General features: G+C 40.6%; 1 protein-coding gene across 3 annotated transcripts in view; it reads right to left on the minus strand.

Moving 5' to 3' along the window:
* Positions 1 to 19,168, minus strand: part of LOC108696244 (transmembrane protein 150A) — a 100,789-nt gene that overhangs the window by 8,671 nt on the left and 72,950 nt on the right. For all 3 annotated transcript variants that reach the window (XM_041568836.1, XM_018225408.2, XM_041568837.1), the window contains exons 5-6: positions 10,348 to 10,475; positions 670 to 847 (exon numbers count right to left, since the gene is read on the minus strand). In XM_041568836.1, the coding sequence (XP_041424770.1) occupies positions 670 to 847; positions 10,348 to 10,475 (306 nt within the window). The remainder of the gene's footprint in view (positions 1 to 669; positions 848 to 10,347; positions 10,476 to 19,168) is intronic.

Below are 19,168 nucleotides of genomic sequence, written 5' to 3' on the forward strand. Positions count from 1 at the left end.
GAAATACCTTTCCACCGGCAAGAATACGAATCACTTCGGATTTCTGAAGTCGCCCGAAGTTGCCTCACGAGTGAGGCACCCGCTGGCAAGAATACAAATCACCGGCATTTTGGGGAGATTAGTCGCCTGCATAGAGAAGATTTGTCGCTAGGCGACTAATCTCCCTGTCTGCCACCACCCATAACCACATGGGTAAATTCATGGGCAAGTCATCAAGATAAGATAAGATGAGAAGAGATATTTATGACTGGTCTGTATGATTATGTATGAACATTGTACCACTGTGAATGTATAATAAACATGTGTTAGTTAGTAGACCCCACAATGCAAAAGATTAAATCAATAGGTCATGATATCATCCAAAGGTAGCAGAGGAAGGTATACAATAAATTAAAATGCTGCTTAAATATCTGACAAAATTATATCCCAGTTTAGGTATCCTCTTCTACACAGACATTCTCCCAAACACCTTTCAAATGTTTTCATCTAACTGCATCCCATCCCAACACAGGAATGTATCATATGTATTATGGCTCCATCCCTATTTAAATCATTAGCTCACCTACAATACTGAATTTGCATGAAAATGTTGTTTTATTACAGAGGTGTATCTTGGAACCGGATTTCTGGAAATTATTCATCAACATACGTCATCACTGTAAAGGATACTGAGAACAAGAATCACCAGGCCACAGAGAGTGAGAAAGGTGCGAATATGGCCAACATAGCAGCCCCCGTAAGCATGCGCCATGCGATACGTCAGGAAGGACTGGAGGAAAATAAACAGCATGCTAGTTGGAAATGCAACACCTGCTCCAATATAATGCAGAACTTTTGCATGATCCACCTAAAAAGACAAAACAATAGGATTATTTAAGGGTGATTTTAACATTTTATCTGCCCTGCAAAAGAAATGCAGACTGAAAGATACATGGTTATTCTGTATGCAGGAGCTCCAAAGCCGCTTAGGGCCCCCACCACCATATGCTCAACCGCCCACCAGCACCTCACCCGTGCACACCTAGACTGCAATTGGGGGAGAAGTAGCTTGCAGGGCACACCTGTTCCCCCCCCCCCCTGGTGTCCCACAGGCTCAGTCTAACCTTGGCAATGGTACTGGTGTCTGTGGTGAATGCAGAAAAGAGCCTATTTTAAATCATTTTTACCAAGTGTTAATGGCATGTCTGGGGTTAATGAAATGTTTATTGTGGTCATACTGGTATATCACAATAATTATGGCTAAAGCAAGTGCCAAAGGGGAAGTGGGCTAAAAACTTTCATTTATTTGGGGCCCTAGCCCTACTTTTGTCTTAAAGGAGAATGCAACCCTGTAGAAAAAAAAATCTGTATACCCCACCCCACGTAGACCCCCCTCCCTCCTCCACCAGCCTAACCGCCCCCCGGGGAAATGCCCCATCGTCGTAGATTCTTGCATCGGACTTCATGGCAGCCACCTTCCAGGTCTTTGTGTCTTCTCCTGGCACTTCGCCAATCTCCTTCCAATTCAGTGCATGCGCAGTTGTCCAAACCAGCAAACTGCTCCAACTGCTCATGCGCCGACATACCGATCTCCCAGTCAGCTTACCAAAGACCCAAAAAGATGGATGCAGTGAAGTCCGGTGCCAGAATCTGCAACAAGGGGTAAGTATAAAGTATGGGGCATTTCCCTGGGGGGGGGCAGTTAGGCTGGGGTGAGGAGGGTCTATGTGGGGTGCGGGGTACGGGGTTTTTTTTCTACAGGGTTGAATTCTCCTTTAAGCCCCATATTTCATTGAAGGCCCTGATGTGCCATTTACTTCAACAACATCCTCTAGCTTAAAGGGGTTGTTCCCCTTTGAGTTAACTTTTAGTATGATGAAGACCAATTGTAAAGTTGCTGAGAACTGGCCATTCTATAATATAACATACTAAAAGTTAACCTAAAGGTGAACGACCCCTTTAAGGGCCTCAGGCTTATAATAAACTAGCTAAGGTAGTGCCCATTGGGTAATCATGAATGCACATGGGAGATATATTGATATATTAATACCAACAAAATCCATGTGGGCACTATATACTGTATGATGGTTAAAGTAATAGGAAAGCCTAATTCAATAGGGGTGCCATTGAAGTTTTGTCTCCAAAAAAAGGAGCACATGCCCAAGGAAAAAAACCTTTGGCTGTTAGCTACTGAGCATGCTCAGTTCTTCTCTGCTCACATCACTAAACACACCCCCCAGTCAAGCAGCCAATGAAGAGTTGCCATTGCTGTCTGCTCCTATTTTTAATCCTAACCTCCTCTCCTGAGCTCTACTATTACAGGGCTCATTCCTTGCAGAACTGTTCATCAAAATAAGTTCTGCCTGTGCAAGCCTGCTCATCCCCAGTGTTTCTGAACCAATGTGGGCGTGGTTGGGCAGCATGCCACCCCCTAAAATCCTGCAACCCTAGGCCCGGGCCTTGGTGGCCTTTCCACAAATCCGGGCCTGCAAGCCTGCATATTTGATTGCATGAACCCTACAGTACAAATGTGCTCTTTGTAGATTTACATGATGTGAAAATGGCTGCCAGGTGAAAGCGGATTGTTTTATAAAAATGTGATGACGCTGGCAGATAAAGGGGATATATGCAGTACAAACAATGCTATTTAGGTGGGGAAGAGGTGTCCAACTTATATAGACGGTAGGAAAATTTACAGAAAATAAATCATTTAAAGAATTTTAAAATGGAATTTTGAAAGCTTTAATCTGAGCAAAGGCTGAGAGACACAGTGGGACATTCACTAAGAATCGTAGTTGCGCAAATTCACTAAAATTCACTAAAATCCGAAGTTGCGCTCAGGGGTAGCGTAAGGTTGCGAAGTTGCGCTAGCGTTGGTTAATTTGTATACGGCGCCAAATTCAAATTTCAATGGAAGTATTCGTAGCAGCACTACACAAGCCTGGGAAACCTTCAAAACATCAAATAAAATTTTTATTTTGCCCTACACATGTGCCCACTGTATAGTTAAGTTGCCATGAGTTAGGAAATGTAGGGGGGAAGGAGGGGAGCCCCCAAATTTTTTTCGATCTTTTTCAGCCTATCACCCATAATAAAGAAAAAACGCCAGCGTTTTTTGGGACTTAGAAAATTTTTTAACTTTTTTTGAACCAATCCCTATCTACTCTATTGCACTTCGCCTGGTCTGAGGTGGCGAAGGAAGTCTGGCGTAAAAAGGTAGCGTTCAGAACAATGCGCGTGTTAGTGAATTTGCGTAGTTATGTCCGTTGCGCAAATTCACCGGGCGTAACGGTGCAAAGTAACACTAGCGAAGTTACGCCAGCGTCCGTTAGTGAATTTGCGAAGCAATGAAAATGCCTAACGCTAGTGAATTCACGCTAGCGTTAGGAGCTTCGGCGCTTAGTGAATTTGCCCCACAGACCCAGCATTTGGCAGCTATGCATGCAGGGGCAGGGCTGCTATCAAAATACATTTTTTCCACTGATAAAATTTATTTAGGGAGCCCTGTGCCATACCATAAAATACTTGATTTTTGTTTGCACTATTGACAGAGTCCTTGGAGTTTTTTGCCCCTCTGACTCTAGGGTCTGCCCTGTGGTTTCCTTTACCTGTGTGTGTTTGTGGGGAGGCTCAATATGGTACATGGTTGGAGTTGTATCGGATTAAACATGCTCAAAAATGTTTGTTACTCTTTACAGTTACCCAGTAATATAGACCTATGAGATAGTTGCCATTTGAGCACTTACTGCCTATATGTGACATTCCTTGTACTAACAGCCCCCCTAACTAATTTAATTTTGGGCTTTTTATTTACCTCTCTGATCTGCATTAAATGTTTCCTATGGCAGGTGGTGCATGGGGCTTTCTATTTACTAATCTAAATGTCAATTGGTTGGGGTACTAGCAACAGGAAACCAAACCATTTGTTGGGCAAATTGTTATTGTCACTATCATTGAAGGTGTATTTTTCTATTCACGCTATATCCCATTCATACTTCATTCTGACATTTACACAAAACCCTGGTTGCTAAGGTCAGGGAGCCTAGCAACTACACATTATTAGCTGTAGAGATTAATTTGTTGCATTCCTGCCATAATTAGTGTAATGTGTAATTGGCTTCTAAACAGCAATAAGAATCTAACAAATAAATGAGTCCTTCCTTCAACTGTTATCAGAATCCAATCCAATGCTCGCTTCTGATTGGCTACTGTGAGCAAACCTACAGTATGCTATAAACGGAGGCCCAGTACCTGCTGAAAGCAACTGAAGTTTAGGGTCAAATAGCTAGATCTTTGCCATCCTCTGTATTTTATTGCTAAAGTGTTAAATGGCTTATCCCTGAATAAGACTTTTTATTCCCTTCTCTATACAGATTTTGCGGTAGTGTGCGACCTTCTTCCTGGTGTGTGCTTCAGCTCTATACCTGCGCTTGGACTGATTTTTTTCTAGTTTCTCCATAGTTTTGTTTATTACATTCTTAACTAAACTAGTGTCGAGGAAACCAGAAACAACTGAGGGAGAACCCTTATTCTACAGAGCAAGATTCATTTCTGAGGTAAATTCTCTTCCAAATCCAATTAATGGTTTGTGAGTTCATGAGGTCAGGCTGCCCTTCACCTTTACTCCGTTTCCCAGCATCAGGACCGGAACTAGGGGTAGGCAGAAGAGGGACCTGCCTAGGGAGCAATGAAAGGGGGTGCTGGGCAGGTATCTGTCTTCTGCCTACCCCTAGTCCATGTTCGCTGGCTTTACCATCCCTCTCCCTTCCCCTCTGGCACTGTTCCCCTCCTTCTCCGGTGCTTTCCCCTCCCTCTCACCTCCAGTGATCTCTCCCCTGTCCTCCTCCGGTGCTTTTTACACTGCATTAAACCACACCCATGTTACCACAAGACCATATTCACATTAATGGTGGTAGCACACCAAAAACCAAATGGTTGGTGCTCACTGCAGGGATATCACTTATCACACATATGTGAAAAAAGTCGTCACATTAAGACATACCCTTAAATCAATATATCTCTTCCTCCCCTAAACTCCCAAAACAAACCCTACCAGGCTTATGTTCCACTGGCAGAGTATGGCACACCCAAGCATAAGGCAGGTAGAGTATGACATACACAGGGAGCATAAGGCAGGCAGAGTAAGGCAGGTAGAGTATGACATACACAGGGAGCATAAGGCAGGAAGAGTATGGCACACACAGGGGGCAGAGTATGGCACACACAGGGAGCATAGGGAAGGCAGAGTATGGGACACATGGGGAGCATAGGGAAGGCAGAGTATGGCACACACAGGGAGAATAGGGAAGGATGAACAGAGCAGGAGACAGGGAAACTCGAAGATGAACAGTTCATACTGTTGTGTACTATTACTAGTCCTAATATAATGCCCATTTTTATCTGTGACTTTAGGTTGTTGAGAGTGAGAAGCCAAAATGACCGAGCTTCAGGTAATGCCTCTGTCTTATTTGTACAAAACACACTCTGAACCGCTGTTTCCCTTTCACTATTCTATATAGTCTGTAGTTCAGCACCTTTCTGTCTGTCTGTCTGTCTGCATAGCATCCTACTCCTGTCACTGTTTAATTTTACACATAGAAAAAGGAATCTGCCATACCATTTACCCCTGTGCAGATGCAGAATTGCATTACAGGAGAACTAAGCCCTTAATTAAAAAAAAACACCCCCCTACCCTACATAGACCCCCTCCCTGTTCTCCCCCCCCCAGCCTAGCTGTTACCCCTGGTAAATGCCCCTAACTCTTTACTTACTCCTCGGTGCAGATTCAGGGCATCAGAGTTCACATGCGCTTCTCTTCTGCAATTTCCGGCGCTTCAGCAATTTCCGGCAATTTCAGCGCTTGTGCAGTTGGTAAAGACCCCAAGACTACTCCAACTGCACTTACTTCCCACAGAAGAGCGAAGAGAAGAAGATGGCGAATGTGAACTCCGATGCCCTGACTCTGCACAGAGGGGTAAGTAAAGAGGGGCATTTACCAGGGGTAACAATTAGGCTGGGGGGGGAAGCAGGGAGGGAGTCTGAGTGGAGTTTCCGCGTATGCGCATTTGGAGTAAATGTCCGGTCCCGAACAACTGCACATGCGTGAAAGTCACAAAATTTCTGCAGATTCTGATTCTGGCCCAAGTGTGATAAGCTCCAAGCTTATAGTATAAGGAGCAAAAGTGGAGTAGGCAAGGAGAACTTCCTTTTCTGTAAATATCCAGTAATGTTATAAAGGTCAGAAACTTTGAAGTAGGTCTAGTAGCCCATAGTTGTCAATATGCAGATAGCATTTACTAGTAACCTATTAAAAAACAAACATCTGATTGGTTGCTGTGGGTTACCTGGACAAGTTAAAACATTGATGTGTAAAAGGGCATTGATGTAAATAAAGTCCTTAAAGAAACAGTAACATCGAAAAATTTAAATTTAAAGTAATGAAAATATCATTAAGTGTTGCCCTGCATACCTCCCAACTGTCTCTCTTTTAACAGCTCAACCTGCAGTCCCTCATTTGTACTGGAAAGTCCCTATTTTCTCTGCACTGAACAGCCAGAAAAAGAAACAAAGTTTCTCACTTAATTGGCTTTTAGCAGAGAGCCCAGAACAGCTAACAGATGCAAAGAATTTTGAGACACAAAAAAACAGTTTAGATAAGGAGAATTATTTTCAAACTTTCATAACCTGCCAAATTTTGTAAAACAACATGGTAATTAGGGGGTGTGGCTACAGAAATGGGCATGGTCAAAAAATGTCGCTGCGCTACGTGCAAAAAAAAATTTTGTCCCTCTTTTTACTTCCAAAATGTTGGGAGGTATGGCCCTGCACTCACAAAACTGATCTGTTTGCTTCAGAAACTCTACTATAGTTCATATAAACAAGCTGCTGAGTAGCAGTGGTGGAAATTGAAAAAAGGCTATATATGGCACAGGATAAATAGTGGATAACAGATAACACCATTATGTTCTACAGAGCTTATCTGCTGTGTAACCTGAGCCTTTTCTCCTTTGAATAGCTGCCCCCATTGCTACACAGCAGCTTATTTATATAAACAATAGTAGTGTTTCTGAAGCAAACACAGCAGTTTTACCAAGGCAGGGTTACACTGCATTATATTTTTGGTTTAAAACAATTGTAGTGTACACAGTGTAATTTATAAATAAAATCTACATCATATAAATCATGACAGAATCCCGTCAAGTACTTTGGATCAGGTAAACATAAGAAAAACAATACAAATATCTGTGTGTAATAACCCTCCCTGTTCTGGCATGCCTAATACACTATGGTTGTCTGAAAATGGTTTAGGGGCTGATTTATCAATGTTTGTATCTTTTCTCCTACACATTTTTTTGCAAACCACCCCTTTACATTAACTTTTAGTATGATATAGAATGGCCAATTCTAGGCAACTTTTCAATTGGTGTTCATTATTTGCAGTTCTTGAATTATTTGCCTTCTTTTGCCAGCTTTCAAATGGGGGTCAATGGCCACCACCTAAAAAATAAATGCTCTGTAGGGCTACACATTTATTAGGCCCTCCCTTCCCAGTCTATTATTCAAATCAATGCATGGTTGCTAGGACCCCAGTGACCAGATTGCTGAGATTGCAAATGGGAGTGATGCTGAATAAAAAGTTTAAGAACGCAATATTTTAATTTGTGCTTTTTATTTATATTTATTTATTTATATTTATTATAATAAATGAGGAGACATTCATATTTTAAAATGTGAGTTTAGTCAAGGTAAATAAAAAACAACTCTAAAATTACAAATGTTAGTACATTTTGATAAATAACCCCCATAGTAAGTCATAGGGTCCAAATCTGAAATGGGAAGAGTTGTAAGAGAAGAAGAGTTAAAAGGAATTAGTGTACAGCTGGGTTATGACAACAGTGGTTGGCTAGGTCCTGTGTAAAAAATACAATTATGATGTCAAAAGCCACAGATATAGAATGAGTATAGTGAAAAAACTAGTTATTTAGCTTTAGTATGAGCTCCTTCCCCTTTCCTCTTTCACACAAACGCACACATAACTATATTTTGCATGTATCTTTTATTTCAGTATTGTACTGACCCAGTTTGTGTGTGCAAGTAGGTTTTTGTTTATGCATTTTTAACATAAAACAACATTAAAACAATACAACATTGGTTCCACGTATTGCATATTTGTATTCAAGATATTTCCAGTACATATGCATTGATTAGAGATTAGCAGTTTACTCATGATGTAGTCTACAGCTGGAGATTGGGGAGGTGTATTCAGTTTTTTTTTTCTAAATCTTAGGGGAAAGCAAATGGGCAAGTAGCGCTTTTTAAATAAAAATACACATACATGACATTTCTTTCTTACAAGAACTATCACTTGTTTATCCTCTGCTGGGTTTAACTTAGCACAAAAATAATGTTTGATTGTAAACCAAGGATCCCCATAATGGAGAGAAAAAGGTTGAAATTTGGGACATAAGTATGCTTAACAACTCTAGGCAGTAAAAACAATACAAGGCCATTGGTAGGAATTGAGAATGATAGGAAAGCGGGGGCTAAAAGATCAACTGGGCTTGCTGAGTAATCAACATTTAAAGTGGACCTGTCACCCAGACATAAAAAGCTGTATAATAAAAGTGCTTTTCAAATTAAACATAAAATCCAAATTTGTTTTTTATTAAAACATTCATAGCTGTTGTAAGCTCTTTTGAAAATCTCAGGTGTCGATCAATTATTGCCTGACCCTCCTCTATGCCTTAGGCATAGAGGATGCGCAGGCAATTACTTTCACTTTCCATTCAGTACTTCCTAGATGTCACTGCTCTCCACGCATTCCCCCTCTTTCTTTACCATTTAATTGTGTAGCCAGTGCATGGGGATGGACATCAGGTCCTCCATTCTGGTGCACAAACATGATTTTGAGCTGATGCAAGGCTTGCCTTAATAACAATGTCCAAAAAATGGCTCCTGCCTGCTTGCTATAATTATTAATTCCCAGACCGAAGGAAACAATATTCAAATTTATATAGTGTAATTTAAGTTTATTTTGCTTGACAAATGTGATAAAATAGGATTTGTAATATTTTTTTTGGGTGTTGGTCCCCTTTAAGTAGTAGGGAATTCCCCAGAATTTAAATTCCTTAAATCAATGGCACATGGATTTTTCTCCAGCGCTTCTGAGCCAGTGGAGTAGTCATGAATCATAACTGTTTAGCCAGTCATTCAGTTCAATGGAAACTCGCTGTATATAAATTAACTGAATGGGAGGCTGAGTGGCCAAGATTGGAAAAATTCTGGAGGAGACTACCAAGTGTACAATAGGGCTTAAAAGGTTTTTCGCCATTAACTTTTAGTTTGCTGTAGAGAGTGATATTCTGAGATAATTTGCAATTGGGTTTCATTTATTATTATTTGTGTTTTTTGAGTTATTTAGCTTTTTATTCAGCAGCTCTCCAGTTTGCAATTTCAGCAATCTGGTTGCTAGGGTCCAAATTACCCTGGCAACCATGCACTGATTTGAATAAGAGACTATAAATATAAATAGGAGAGGATCTGAATAGAAACACAAGTAACAAAAAGTAGCAATAAATGTATAGCCTTACAGAGCATTTGTTTTTTAGATGGGGTCAGTGACCCCCCCCCCTTTGAAAGCTGGAAAGAGTCAGAAGAAGACGAAGCTTAACAAATAAAAAACTGTAAATAATAAAACATTATGTCCAATTGAAAAGAACTGGCCATTCTTTAACATTCTAAAAGTTAACAAGCTTTTCTGTCCAATAATTCAAGTAAGGCAGTTGTTTTTCGCTGCACATGTTAAACACATACCCTAACACACGTATGCAGTACCAAAGATTTGTGCTTTTCAGGCTGAGACACTAAATGTTTTTGGATACAGCAAATAAACGCAGATTGATATTTACAAGTCCCCGAGACTCAATTTTATGGTTTCCTGTTTTTTTCTTTAAGATGGTACATTACATTAAAGGGGTTGTTGACCTTCCATTGTTGTTGCTCCAACTGCGCAAGCAATACCGATCTTTCAGTCAGCTTACAGAGGACGCGGAAGATGGATGCGTGGAACTCCGCTGGAAGAGTCTGCGCTGAGGGGTAAGTCTGGAGTATGGGGCATTTCCCCAGGGAGGGGTAAAGCCTGGGGGAGGGGGAGAGGGGTCTACATGGGGTGGGGGGTACGGGTTTTTTGCAAAAGTGTTTCCTTCTCCTTTAAGCAAACACACCTGTTTAGCAGTTTAGCCCCATTAGCAAACTGTATCAAACTGCAAATTTTAAAGGTGTGACTGCTATTTCTGAAATATAACTCCCAACATTGTTAGACAGCTGAAGAACAACAGGTTGGCCATTATTGTGACTAGGTACTCTTACCTGAAAGCTTCCAACCATTGTAAGGCCAACTGCACAAATCCATCCCAAGATAAATGCAACTGTATTCAACCAAGAGGGGCCGAAGTGTTCAATAACATACGCGTATCTAAGTAGGCCAATCAGCATCACTGCAAGAAAAAAAACATCAAAGCATGCTTATTTACAGCACATGAAAAAAAAAGAATCAACTTTCCACATCAATTATGGTTTAGGCAAAAAAAAAAAAAAAAGTCAACATGATCATAAATCAACAGAACTTGAGGCTGTTGCTAGCTTCAGCAAAAATTGTTGGCCATGCTTGTTCCACCTAACGGGAGTCTGTAGGGTTAGGGGAAGCCGAGAGAACGGAAATGTTAATACCCAGTAACTGCTTCTCTGCCCATGTATGATGCATGCATGAATAAAGATGGTGTACAAGAAAACTTAAGGTTATTTGCACAGAGCTTTTCAATTCCAACAATTTCTGTATGTAATGAAAAGTTCTGGCTCCACTAAATGCTTCTCATTATATTTTATAAATGTAAAATCAGTTTTAGCAAATGCAACAGGTGTTACATTTATTGGTGGGGGACATTAAGGATCACTACATACTAATTTTTGCCTGTAGATTTGCCAAATGTATGTATTAAGCTAATGCATAATGAATTGTAAATTTGCCTTCTTTTCTGAATCTTTTAGCTCAATGCCAGTGAAAAAGCAACCAAAACAATCCATTGTGTTGACAAGAGAACAAACCCCCTCTTCGCTCCACCAGTTACTATCAAAACTGTGCAGGGCAGAAGTGCAGAGTTGCACAGCAGAGTTGGCAAATTCGTAGCTCATTGAGCTTCATCTTGCACTGATGTGAATCCTCTTCTAGCAGCTGGAGCATGCTCAGATGAAGCTAGATCGGCTCATGCTGTGGCATGCTGGTGGTGCCTGCCAACCTTGCTGGGCAACTCTGGATTTTATTGTATCTGGCAGTCGAGAAAATTCTATGTGCAACACAGCATCTGCCTGTCAATAGGAACATGGGGCCAAATTTAGCATTTACAGATGCAGAGAGAAAACTAAATGTCTGCCCAGAATATCCTCAGCAAGTATACAGCAATGTTTTCATTTATCTGTAATCTGCAAAAAAAAAAAAAAAAAATTATAATAAGGAGGCCCTGACAAAATGTAGGACCATAAAGGGGTATTTCACTTTTAGTGTAACATAAACAGTGATCTTCTGAGCTGATTTGCAATGGGTCTTTATTTTTTATTCTTTTTTTGTTCAGCAGCTCTCCAGTTTGGAATGCCAGAAGCTAGCTATGTGGCAACTAGGGTTCAATTTAACCTAACAACCAGGCAGTGGTTTGAATTAGAGACTGAAAGATAACAAGGAGAGGGTTTGAATAGAAAGATAAATAATATAAGGTAATAGTATCAATAAAATTGTAGCCTCATGGAGCAAGTTTATTTAGCTGTTGGGTTAGTGAATCCCATCTGAAAACTGGAAAAAGGCAGAAGAGGAAAGCAAATAAGTAAATAACTATAAGCAATGGAACTCTCTGCTCCCTAGCTTTCTCTTCGGATATGTTCTACCCTTCAGCCCAAGATCAATTAACAACAACCCGCTGGATAGATAAGCTGAGAGTTATCAAAGTGGGACAAGGGAAGAGTTAAGCTGGCCATAGATGTACAGATTTTCAACAGATCCAATCCACATCGTGAGACCAAGATCTTCTGAGAACCATCGTACGAACGTTCGAACTGTCCATCAACTAAAACGACCAATTTACCAGGAAAACAAAGGGGAGCTGCCTGCTTGGCCCTGCAAACATCCATAGATTGTCCTAGGACCGACAAAGATTTTTTAACCTGGCCGATCAATTTCCTGGCAGATGTCGGACGAAAAATCGTAAGATGTACGATCGTTTGAATCCCACTAACCGCACGATAATTTGACGAATCGGTCGGGCTGCGCTGAAATCGGTCGTTTCGCAAAGAAGAATCGTCGCGTCTATGGGGACCATAAGAAGAGATGTCCGAACTATTAGCAAAATTTCAAAAACTACATTAGAAACCTACATTTCTTTTTCCCAGAGTAATGTCAAAACAGTGTCAATTATATGAAAATATGAATTTTGGGTGGGGGGGGAATTCTGCTTGTAAAATTCGGCGAAAACATAACATCCAGGTATGTAAAGTAGAGGTTCTGCTGTACTAGTGATACATTTGCTTGGACCAAAGGCATTGTAACCTTAAATAACAAACAGTACAGGTATCCATTATCTAGAAACCTGTTATCAGGAAAGCTCCAAATTATGGGAGGACCATCTGCCATAGACTCCATATTAATCAAATAATTCAAATTTTTAAAAATGTTTTCCTTTTTCTTTTTTATAATTAAACCATACATTTACTTAAATAATATAATCAATACTTATAGGAGACAGAACAATCCTATGCGTTTGATACTGTTTACATTTTTTTTTTTTGTAGACTGAAGGTATGGAGACCCAAATTATAGAAAGACCCCTTATTCGGAAAGACCCAGTTCCCAAGCATTATGTACAAATAAAATATAATTTCTGGCAAAGTAGCAACAACAGAATTAAGCAAAGAGTACAAAACGTCATTGCGGTTTTTTTTAAATCGACTTCCCCTTAACAGGTTCTCAATTTTCTCATTCATATTCCCAAACTTTGCTTGTTGTGGTTTCCTTTAAACAGTCAGACTTTGGTCTCAGCCTGCGCAAGTGTTAACAGCTAAATAACAGCGGATGTATATAAAAAATGCAGAAGTAACTGTGAAATTACACAAAAAGATCAGTTAAAATGGACAAACTAGAAAAGCTGAGAACCAAATTTCACTCAAAGATGAGCACACAAGGGTTAACACAAGCATATACAGGAAAAAGTATGGATGTCTGCATATTATTTAGTAGGTGCTTATTGATACCTATGTAGGGATGTGAAAATCTTAGACGCCCTTACACTTTACAGTCAGGCACATCCCTAGTAATATGGACACCTCAGTGGGTCCTTATGGGGACCTTGTGCTTATGTAACCCCTGCAGTTCACACAGTGTACTCTAGAGGCACTGTGCCAGAGTATAAAAGGTTTAGGAACCATGTGCTCTGGGTCCATTGCTTTAGCCCAACCAAGCAGGCTGGAAGGGAATGGGTAGTGCTGACCCCTAATTAGACAGCTATACTCGTTTTATAGATCGCTCTAGGAGTGATAGAGAGGTTAATTAGTTGAGCAGCTCAAGGCTCCGCCGAGGAGATTAGAGGGATTAAGATCCCAGGGTATTACTGACCCAGAGTAGGGAACCAAGTGTTGAGATAGGGATGTCAGGAGTTCCCCATGTCTGCCACTGGAAGATATCCTGAAAACTGGGCAATACCCATCACATGCTGTCAACTTACTCTCTGCTGTATATTCCATAGCCTGTGGGGATTCAGCCTAAACGTGCTGTGAGTATATGCTTCCTTTATGCTGCTGTGTATATTCTATACTCCATTGTGGATCAATGTGCTAAATGATCTATATGCTATTGTTCAATAAATACTGTTCTGTGTTCAACTGTTAAAGAACTACTGGGGCCCATAATTGTGCTATCGCATCAGGTTACAGTTACACTACACCCTTGCCTCCACCCCGCTGCGAGGGCTTACCCCTGAGAAAGAGAGCTCATAGGTGGTCTCAGCCCACCAAGGAAAGTAGAGTAAACGGCCCTAGCACAAGTCAGTTTACTATAGCGCTACACCTACATTTCACCCAGTTTTTAACCCTTTAAGTGCCACAGAAGGTAGAATCTACGTTCTGTGGAAAAGTAACTTGAAATGCCACAGAACGTAGATTCTACGTTCTGCAGCACTTCCGGGTTGTGGAGCGGAGGAGCGGCTGTTAGAGCCTCTCGCTCCGTTCCGCTTCGATCCCCTGCCCCTAGGCAACGAGCAGAGCAGGGGATCGAGTGGCCCCTGGGGCGCGATCGCCCAGGGACCCAAAAGCAGCAGCAGGCACGTGTTCCTTACGTGTCCTGCTGCTGCAGCCTGCACTGCGCCGTCGATCTCTGCCCCCACAGCACAGGAACACGCAGATCATCGCAGATGTCTTCCTGGGACCCCTCCACATCGTGTGCAAAAGTCTTCAGCGACTTTTTCAGGTTAGTGCAACAATTACACACACAAACACACCAACACACACTTATTACAGTAATACACACTTAGATTCACACTTACACACACTTACACATACATTTTTGGGGATTGGGGGGGTCACTTACACTCACTGCACTTACACACACGTGCACACGCACACACGCGCACATAACATGTAATTTACCATTTGTACACACGCACACGCACATACATGGCATTGTGGCTTTTTTTTTTCTTATCGCATCGTCTCTTTTTTTGGCTGAAATTTTTTTTTATTGCCATTACGAATAGCGTATTTGCTAACTGTACTGTGCAATATCTTTTGTATGTTATTTCGGTGATTATATTGCAATTTTGGGTATTTTGGTCATTTTTAGCCATTTTATTGAATTTTTAGCCATTTTATTGCATTTTCAGCTCTGCATTTGTTGTGTTCACTTGTTTCTAGCCGTATAACCTGTTTGGCCCAGCTAAAATATTCAAACTGTGATTCTGACGGCCGATAACACTAGTCTGGAAAAAAAAATAGATTTTTGTGGTTTTATTGGATTTTTTTTCATTTCACTCTTTACTGCCTTATTTTATTTTGCCTTGTAAATTTTATCTACTATATATCCATTTGGGGGTCTCTGTGAGCCACATAGTTTGGTATATCTATGCATATTGGGCATCAAAGTGTTCAGTAGACCCCTGGCGTTCATATTTAGGATGTTTTATGCTGATACGTTATGAAATGTGGGGCATATAATGGGGTAAAATTCAAGCTTTGTGACGATTTTCAGAAATTTGATAAAAACCGTTATGTTCAGCATTGCTTTGCAGTTTGGCAGTTTGTAGTAGAAACACTTATTTACCTATATTGGATTCGTCAGAATGTGTACTTTCTGAAAATATATGGTTTTCTGGGGTCTCTGTACTGTTAGGGGGGTCTAATGTCGCATAATACACACACCAGGTGCTTATATTGCAGCAGCCAGCGCGTCAGCTGTGAAAATGTATATACACTATTGTCGTTTGGTGGTCTCTGTGCGCCACATAGTTTGGTATATCTATGCATATTGAGCATCAAAGTGTTCAGTAGACCTCTGGCGTTCATATTTAGGATGTTTTATGCTGATACGTTACGAAACGTGGAGCATATAATGGGGTAAAATTCAAGCTTTGTGACGATTTTCAGAAATTTGATAAAAACCGTTATGTTCAGCATTGCTTTGCAGTTTGGCAGTTTGTAGTAGAAACACTTATTTACCCATATTGGATTCGTCAGAATGTGTACTTTCTGAAAATATATGGTTTTCTGGGGTCTCTGTACTGTTAGGGGGGTCTAATATCGCATAATACACACACCAGGTGCTTATATTGCAGCAGCCAGCGCGTCAGCCGTGAAAATGTATATACACTATTGTCATTTGGGGTCTCTGTGCGCCACATAGTTTGGTATATCTATGCATATTGGGCATCAAAGTGTTCAGTAGACCCCTGGCGTTCATATTTAGGATGTTTTATGCTGATACGTTACGAAACGTGGAGCATATAATGGGGTAAAATTCAAGCTTTCTGACGATTTTCAGAAATTTGATAAAAACCGTTATGTTCAGAAGCATTGCTTTGCAGTTTGGCAGTTTGTAGTAGAAACACTTATTTACCCATATTGGATTCGTCAGAATGTGTACTTTCTGAAAATATCTGTTTTTCTGAGGTCTCTGTACTGTTAGGGGGGTCTAATGTCGCATAATACACACACCAGGTGCTTATATTGCAGCAGCCAGCGCGTCAGCCGTGAAAATGTATATACAGTATTGTCATTTGGGGGTCTCTGTGCGCCACATAGTTTGGTATATCTATGCATATTGGGCATCAAAGTGTTCAGTAGACCCCTGGCGTTCATATTTAGGATGTTTTATGCTGATAAGTTACGAAATGTGGGGCATATAATGGGGTAAAATTCAAGCTTTGTGACGATTTTCAGAAATTTGATAAAAAACGTTATGTTCAGCATTGCTTTGCAGTTTGGCAGTTTGTAGTAGAAACACTTATTTACCCATATTGGATTCGTCAGAATGTGTACTTTCTGAAAATATATGGTTTTCTGGGGTCTCTGTACTGTTAGGTGGTCTAATGTCGCATAATACACACCGGGTGGTTATGTTGCAGCAGCCAGCGCATCAGCCGTGAAAATGTCTATACATATTGTCATTTGGGGGTCTCTGTGCGCCACATAGTTTGGTATATCTATGCACATTGGGCATCAAACAATTTAGTAGACCCCTATGTTTATATTTAGGATGCTTTATGCTGGTAATGATACATGGACAATACGATGCTGGAAAGTTGAAGCTTTGAGGCAATTTTCAGATATTTCACCAAAACCGCCAAATTTGGCAAAGCCTTGCGACTCAGTAGTTTGGAGCAGAAAGGCATGGGTACCCATTTTAGATTCTGTAGAATGTGTACTTTCCAAAAATGTATGGGTTTGGGGGGTAAACATATATTTCTGTGTTTTTACCCCACAAAAATGCAGACAATGTGCTGATTTTTCATTAGCTGAAGTTACCCACAGGACAATTTGTATGTGCTAACTTCATTTTGGGGCCTCTAAATGCCATATACTTTGGTAAACCTATGCACAGTGGGCACCAAACTGTTTGGAGGACCCCTGGCAATCACAATTTGGGTGCTTTTTTGTGATACGTAATGATACATGGGCGATATGATGCTGGAAAGTTGAAGCATTGAGGCAATTTTCAGATATTTCACCAAAACCGACAACTTTGGGAAAGCCTTGCGACTCAGTAGTTTGGAGCAATAAGGCATGGGTACCCATTTTAGATTCTGTAGAATGTGTACTTTCCAAAAATGTATGGGTTTGGGGGGTAAACATATATTTCTGTGTTTTTACCCCACAAAAATGCAGTTAATGTGTTGATCTTTCATTAGCTGAAGTTACCCACGGAACTGTTTGTATGCGCTAACTTCATTTTGGGGCCTCTAAATGCCAGATACTTTGGTAAACTTATGAACAATGGCCACCAAAATGTTCAGAGGAACCCTGGCAATCATATTTAGGGTGCTTTTTCTTAGTACGTAATGATACATGGGTGATATGGTGCTGGGAAGTTGAAGCTTTGAGGCAATTTTCAGATATTTCACCAAAACCGACAACTTTGGGAAAGCCTTGCGACTCAGTAGTTTGGAGCAGAAAGGCATGGGTACCCATTTTAGATTCAGTAGAATGTGTACTTTCCAAAAATATATGGGTTTGGGGGGTAAACATATATTTCTGTGTTTTTACCCCCCAAAAAACAGTCAATGTGTTGATTTCTCATTAGATGAAGTTACCCACAGGACTATTTGTCTGTGCTAACTTCATTTTGAGGCCTCTAAATGCCAGATACTTTGGTAAACCTATGAACAATGGCCACCAAACTGTTTGGAGGAACCCTGGCAATCATATTTAGTGTGCTTTTTCTTGGTGCGTAACGATACATGGGTGATATGGTGCTGAGAAGTTGAAGGTTTGAGGCAATTTTCAGATATTTCACCAAAACCGACAATTGTGGGAAAGCCTTGCGACTCAGTAGTTTGGAGCAGAAAGGCATGGGTACCCATTTTAGATTCGTTAGAATGTGTACTTTCCAAAAATATATGGGTTTTGGGGGTAAACATATATTTCTGTGTTTTTACCCCACAAAAATACAGTCAATGTGTTGATTTTTCATTAGCTGAAGTTACCCACGGGACTGTTTGTATGCGCTAACTTCATTTTGGGGCCTCTAAATGCCAGATACTTTGGTAAACCTATGAACAATGGCCACCAAACTGTTTGGAGGAACCCTGGCAATCATATTTAGGGTGCTTTTTCTTGGTGCGTAACGATACATGGGTGATATGGTGCTGAGAAGTTGAAGGTTTGAGGCAATTTTCACATATTTCACCAAAACCGACAATTATGGGAAAGCCTTGCGACTCAGTAGTTTGGAGCAGAAAGGCATGGGTACCCATTTTAGATTCGGTAGAATGTGTACTTTCCAAAAATATATGGGTTTTGGGGGTAAACATATATTTCTGTGTTTTTTACCCCACAAAAATGCAGTCAATGTGTTGATTTTTCATTAGCTGAAGTTACCCACGGGACTGTTTGTATGCGCTAACTTCATTTTGGGGCCTCTAAATGCCAGATACTTTGGTAAACCTATGAACAATGGCCACCAAAATGTTCAGAGGAACCATGGCAATCATATTTAGGGTGCTTTTTCTTAGTACATAATGATACATGGGTGATATGGTGCTGGGAAGTTGAAGGTTTGAGGCAATTTTCACATATTTCACCAAAACCGACAATTTTGGGAAAGCCTTGCGACTCAGTAGTTTGGAGCAGAAAGGCATGGGTACCCATTTTAGATTCTGTAGAATGTGTACTTTCCAAAAATATATGGGTTTGGGGGGTAAACATATATTTATGTGTTTTTACCCCACAAAAAATGCAGTCAATGTGTTGATTTCTCAGTAGCTGAAGTAAAGTCCTGATCAATTTGGATGTGCTAACTTCATATTGGTGTCTCTACATGCCAGATACTTTGGTAAACCTATGCATAATGGGTATCAAACTGTTCAGTGGACCCCTGGCAATCATATTTCAGGTGCTTTTTCTTGGTACCTAATATAGTTTGGGATATGCGGAGCAGCAAAAT

Source organism: Xenopus laevis, chromosome 7L (genome assembly GCF_017654675.1).
Source record: "Xenopus laevis strain J_2021 chromosome 7L, Xenopus_laevis_v10.1, whole genome shotgun sequence".
NCBI classification, from domain to species: domain Eukaryota; kingdom Metazoa; phylum Chordata; class Amphibia; order Anura; family Pipidae; genus Xenopus; species Xenopus laevis.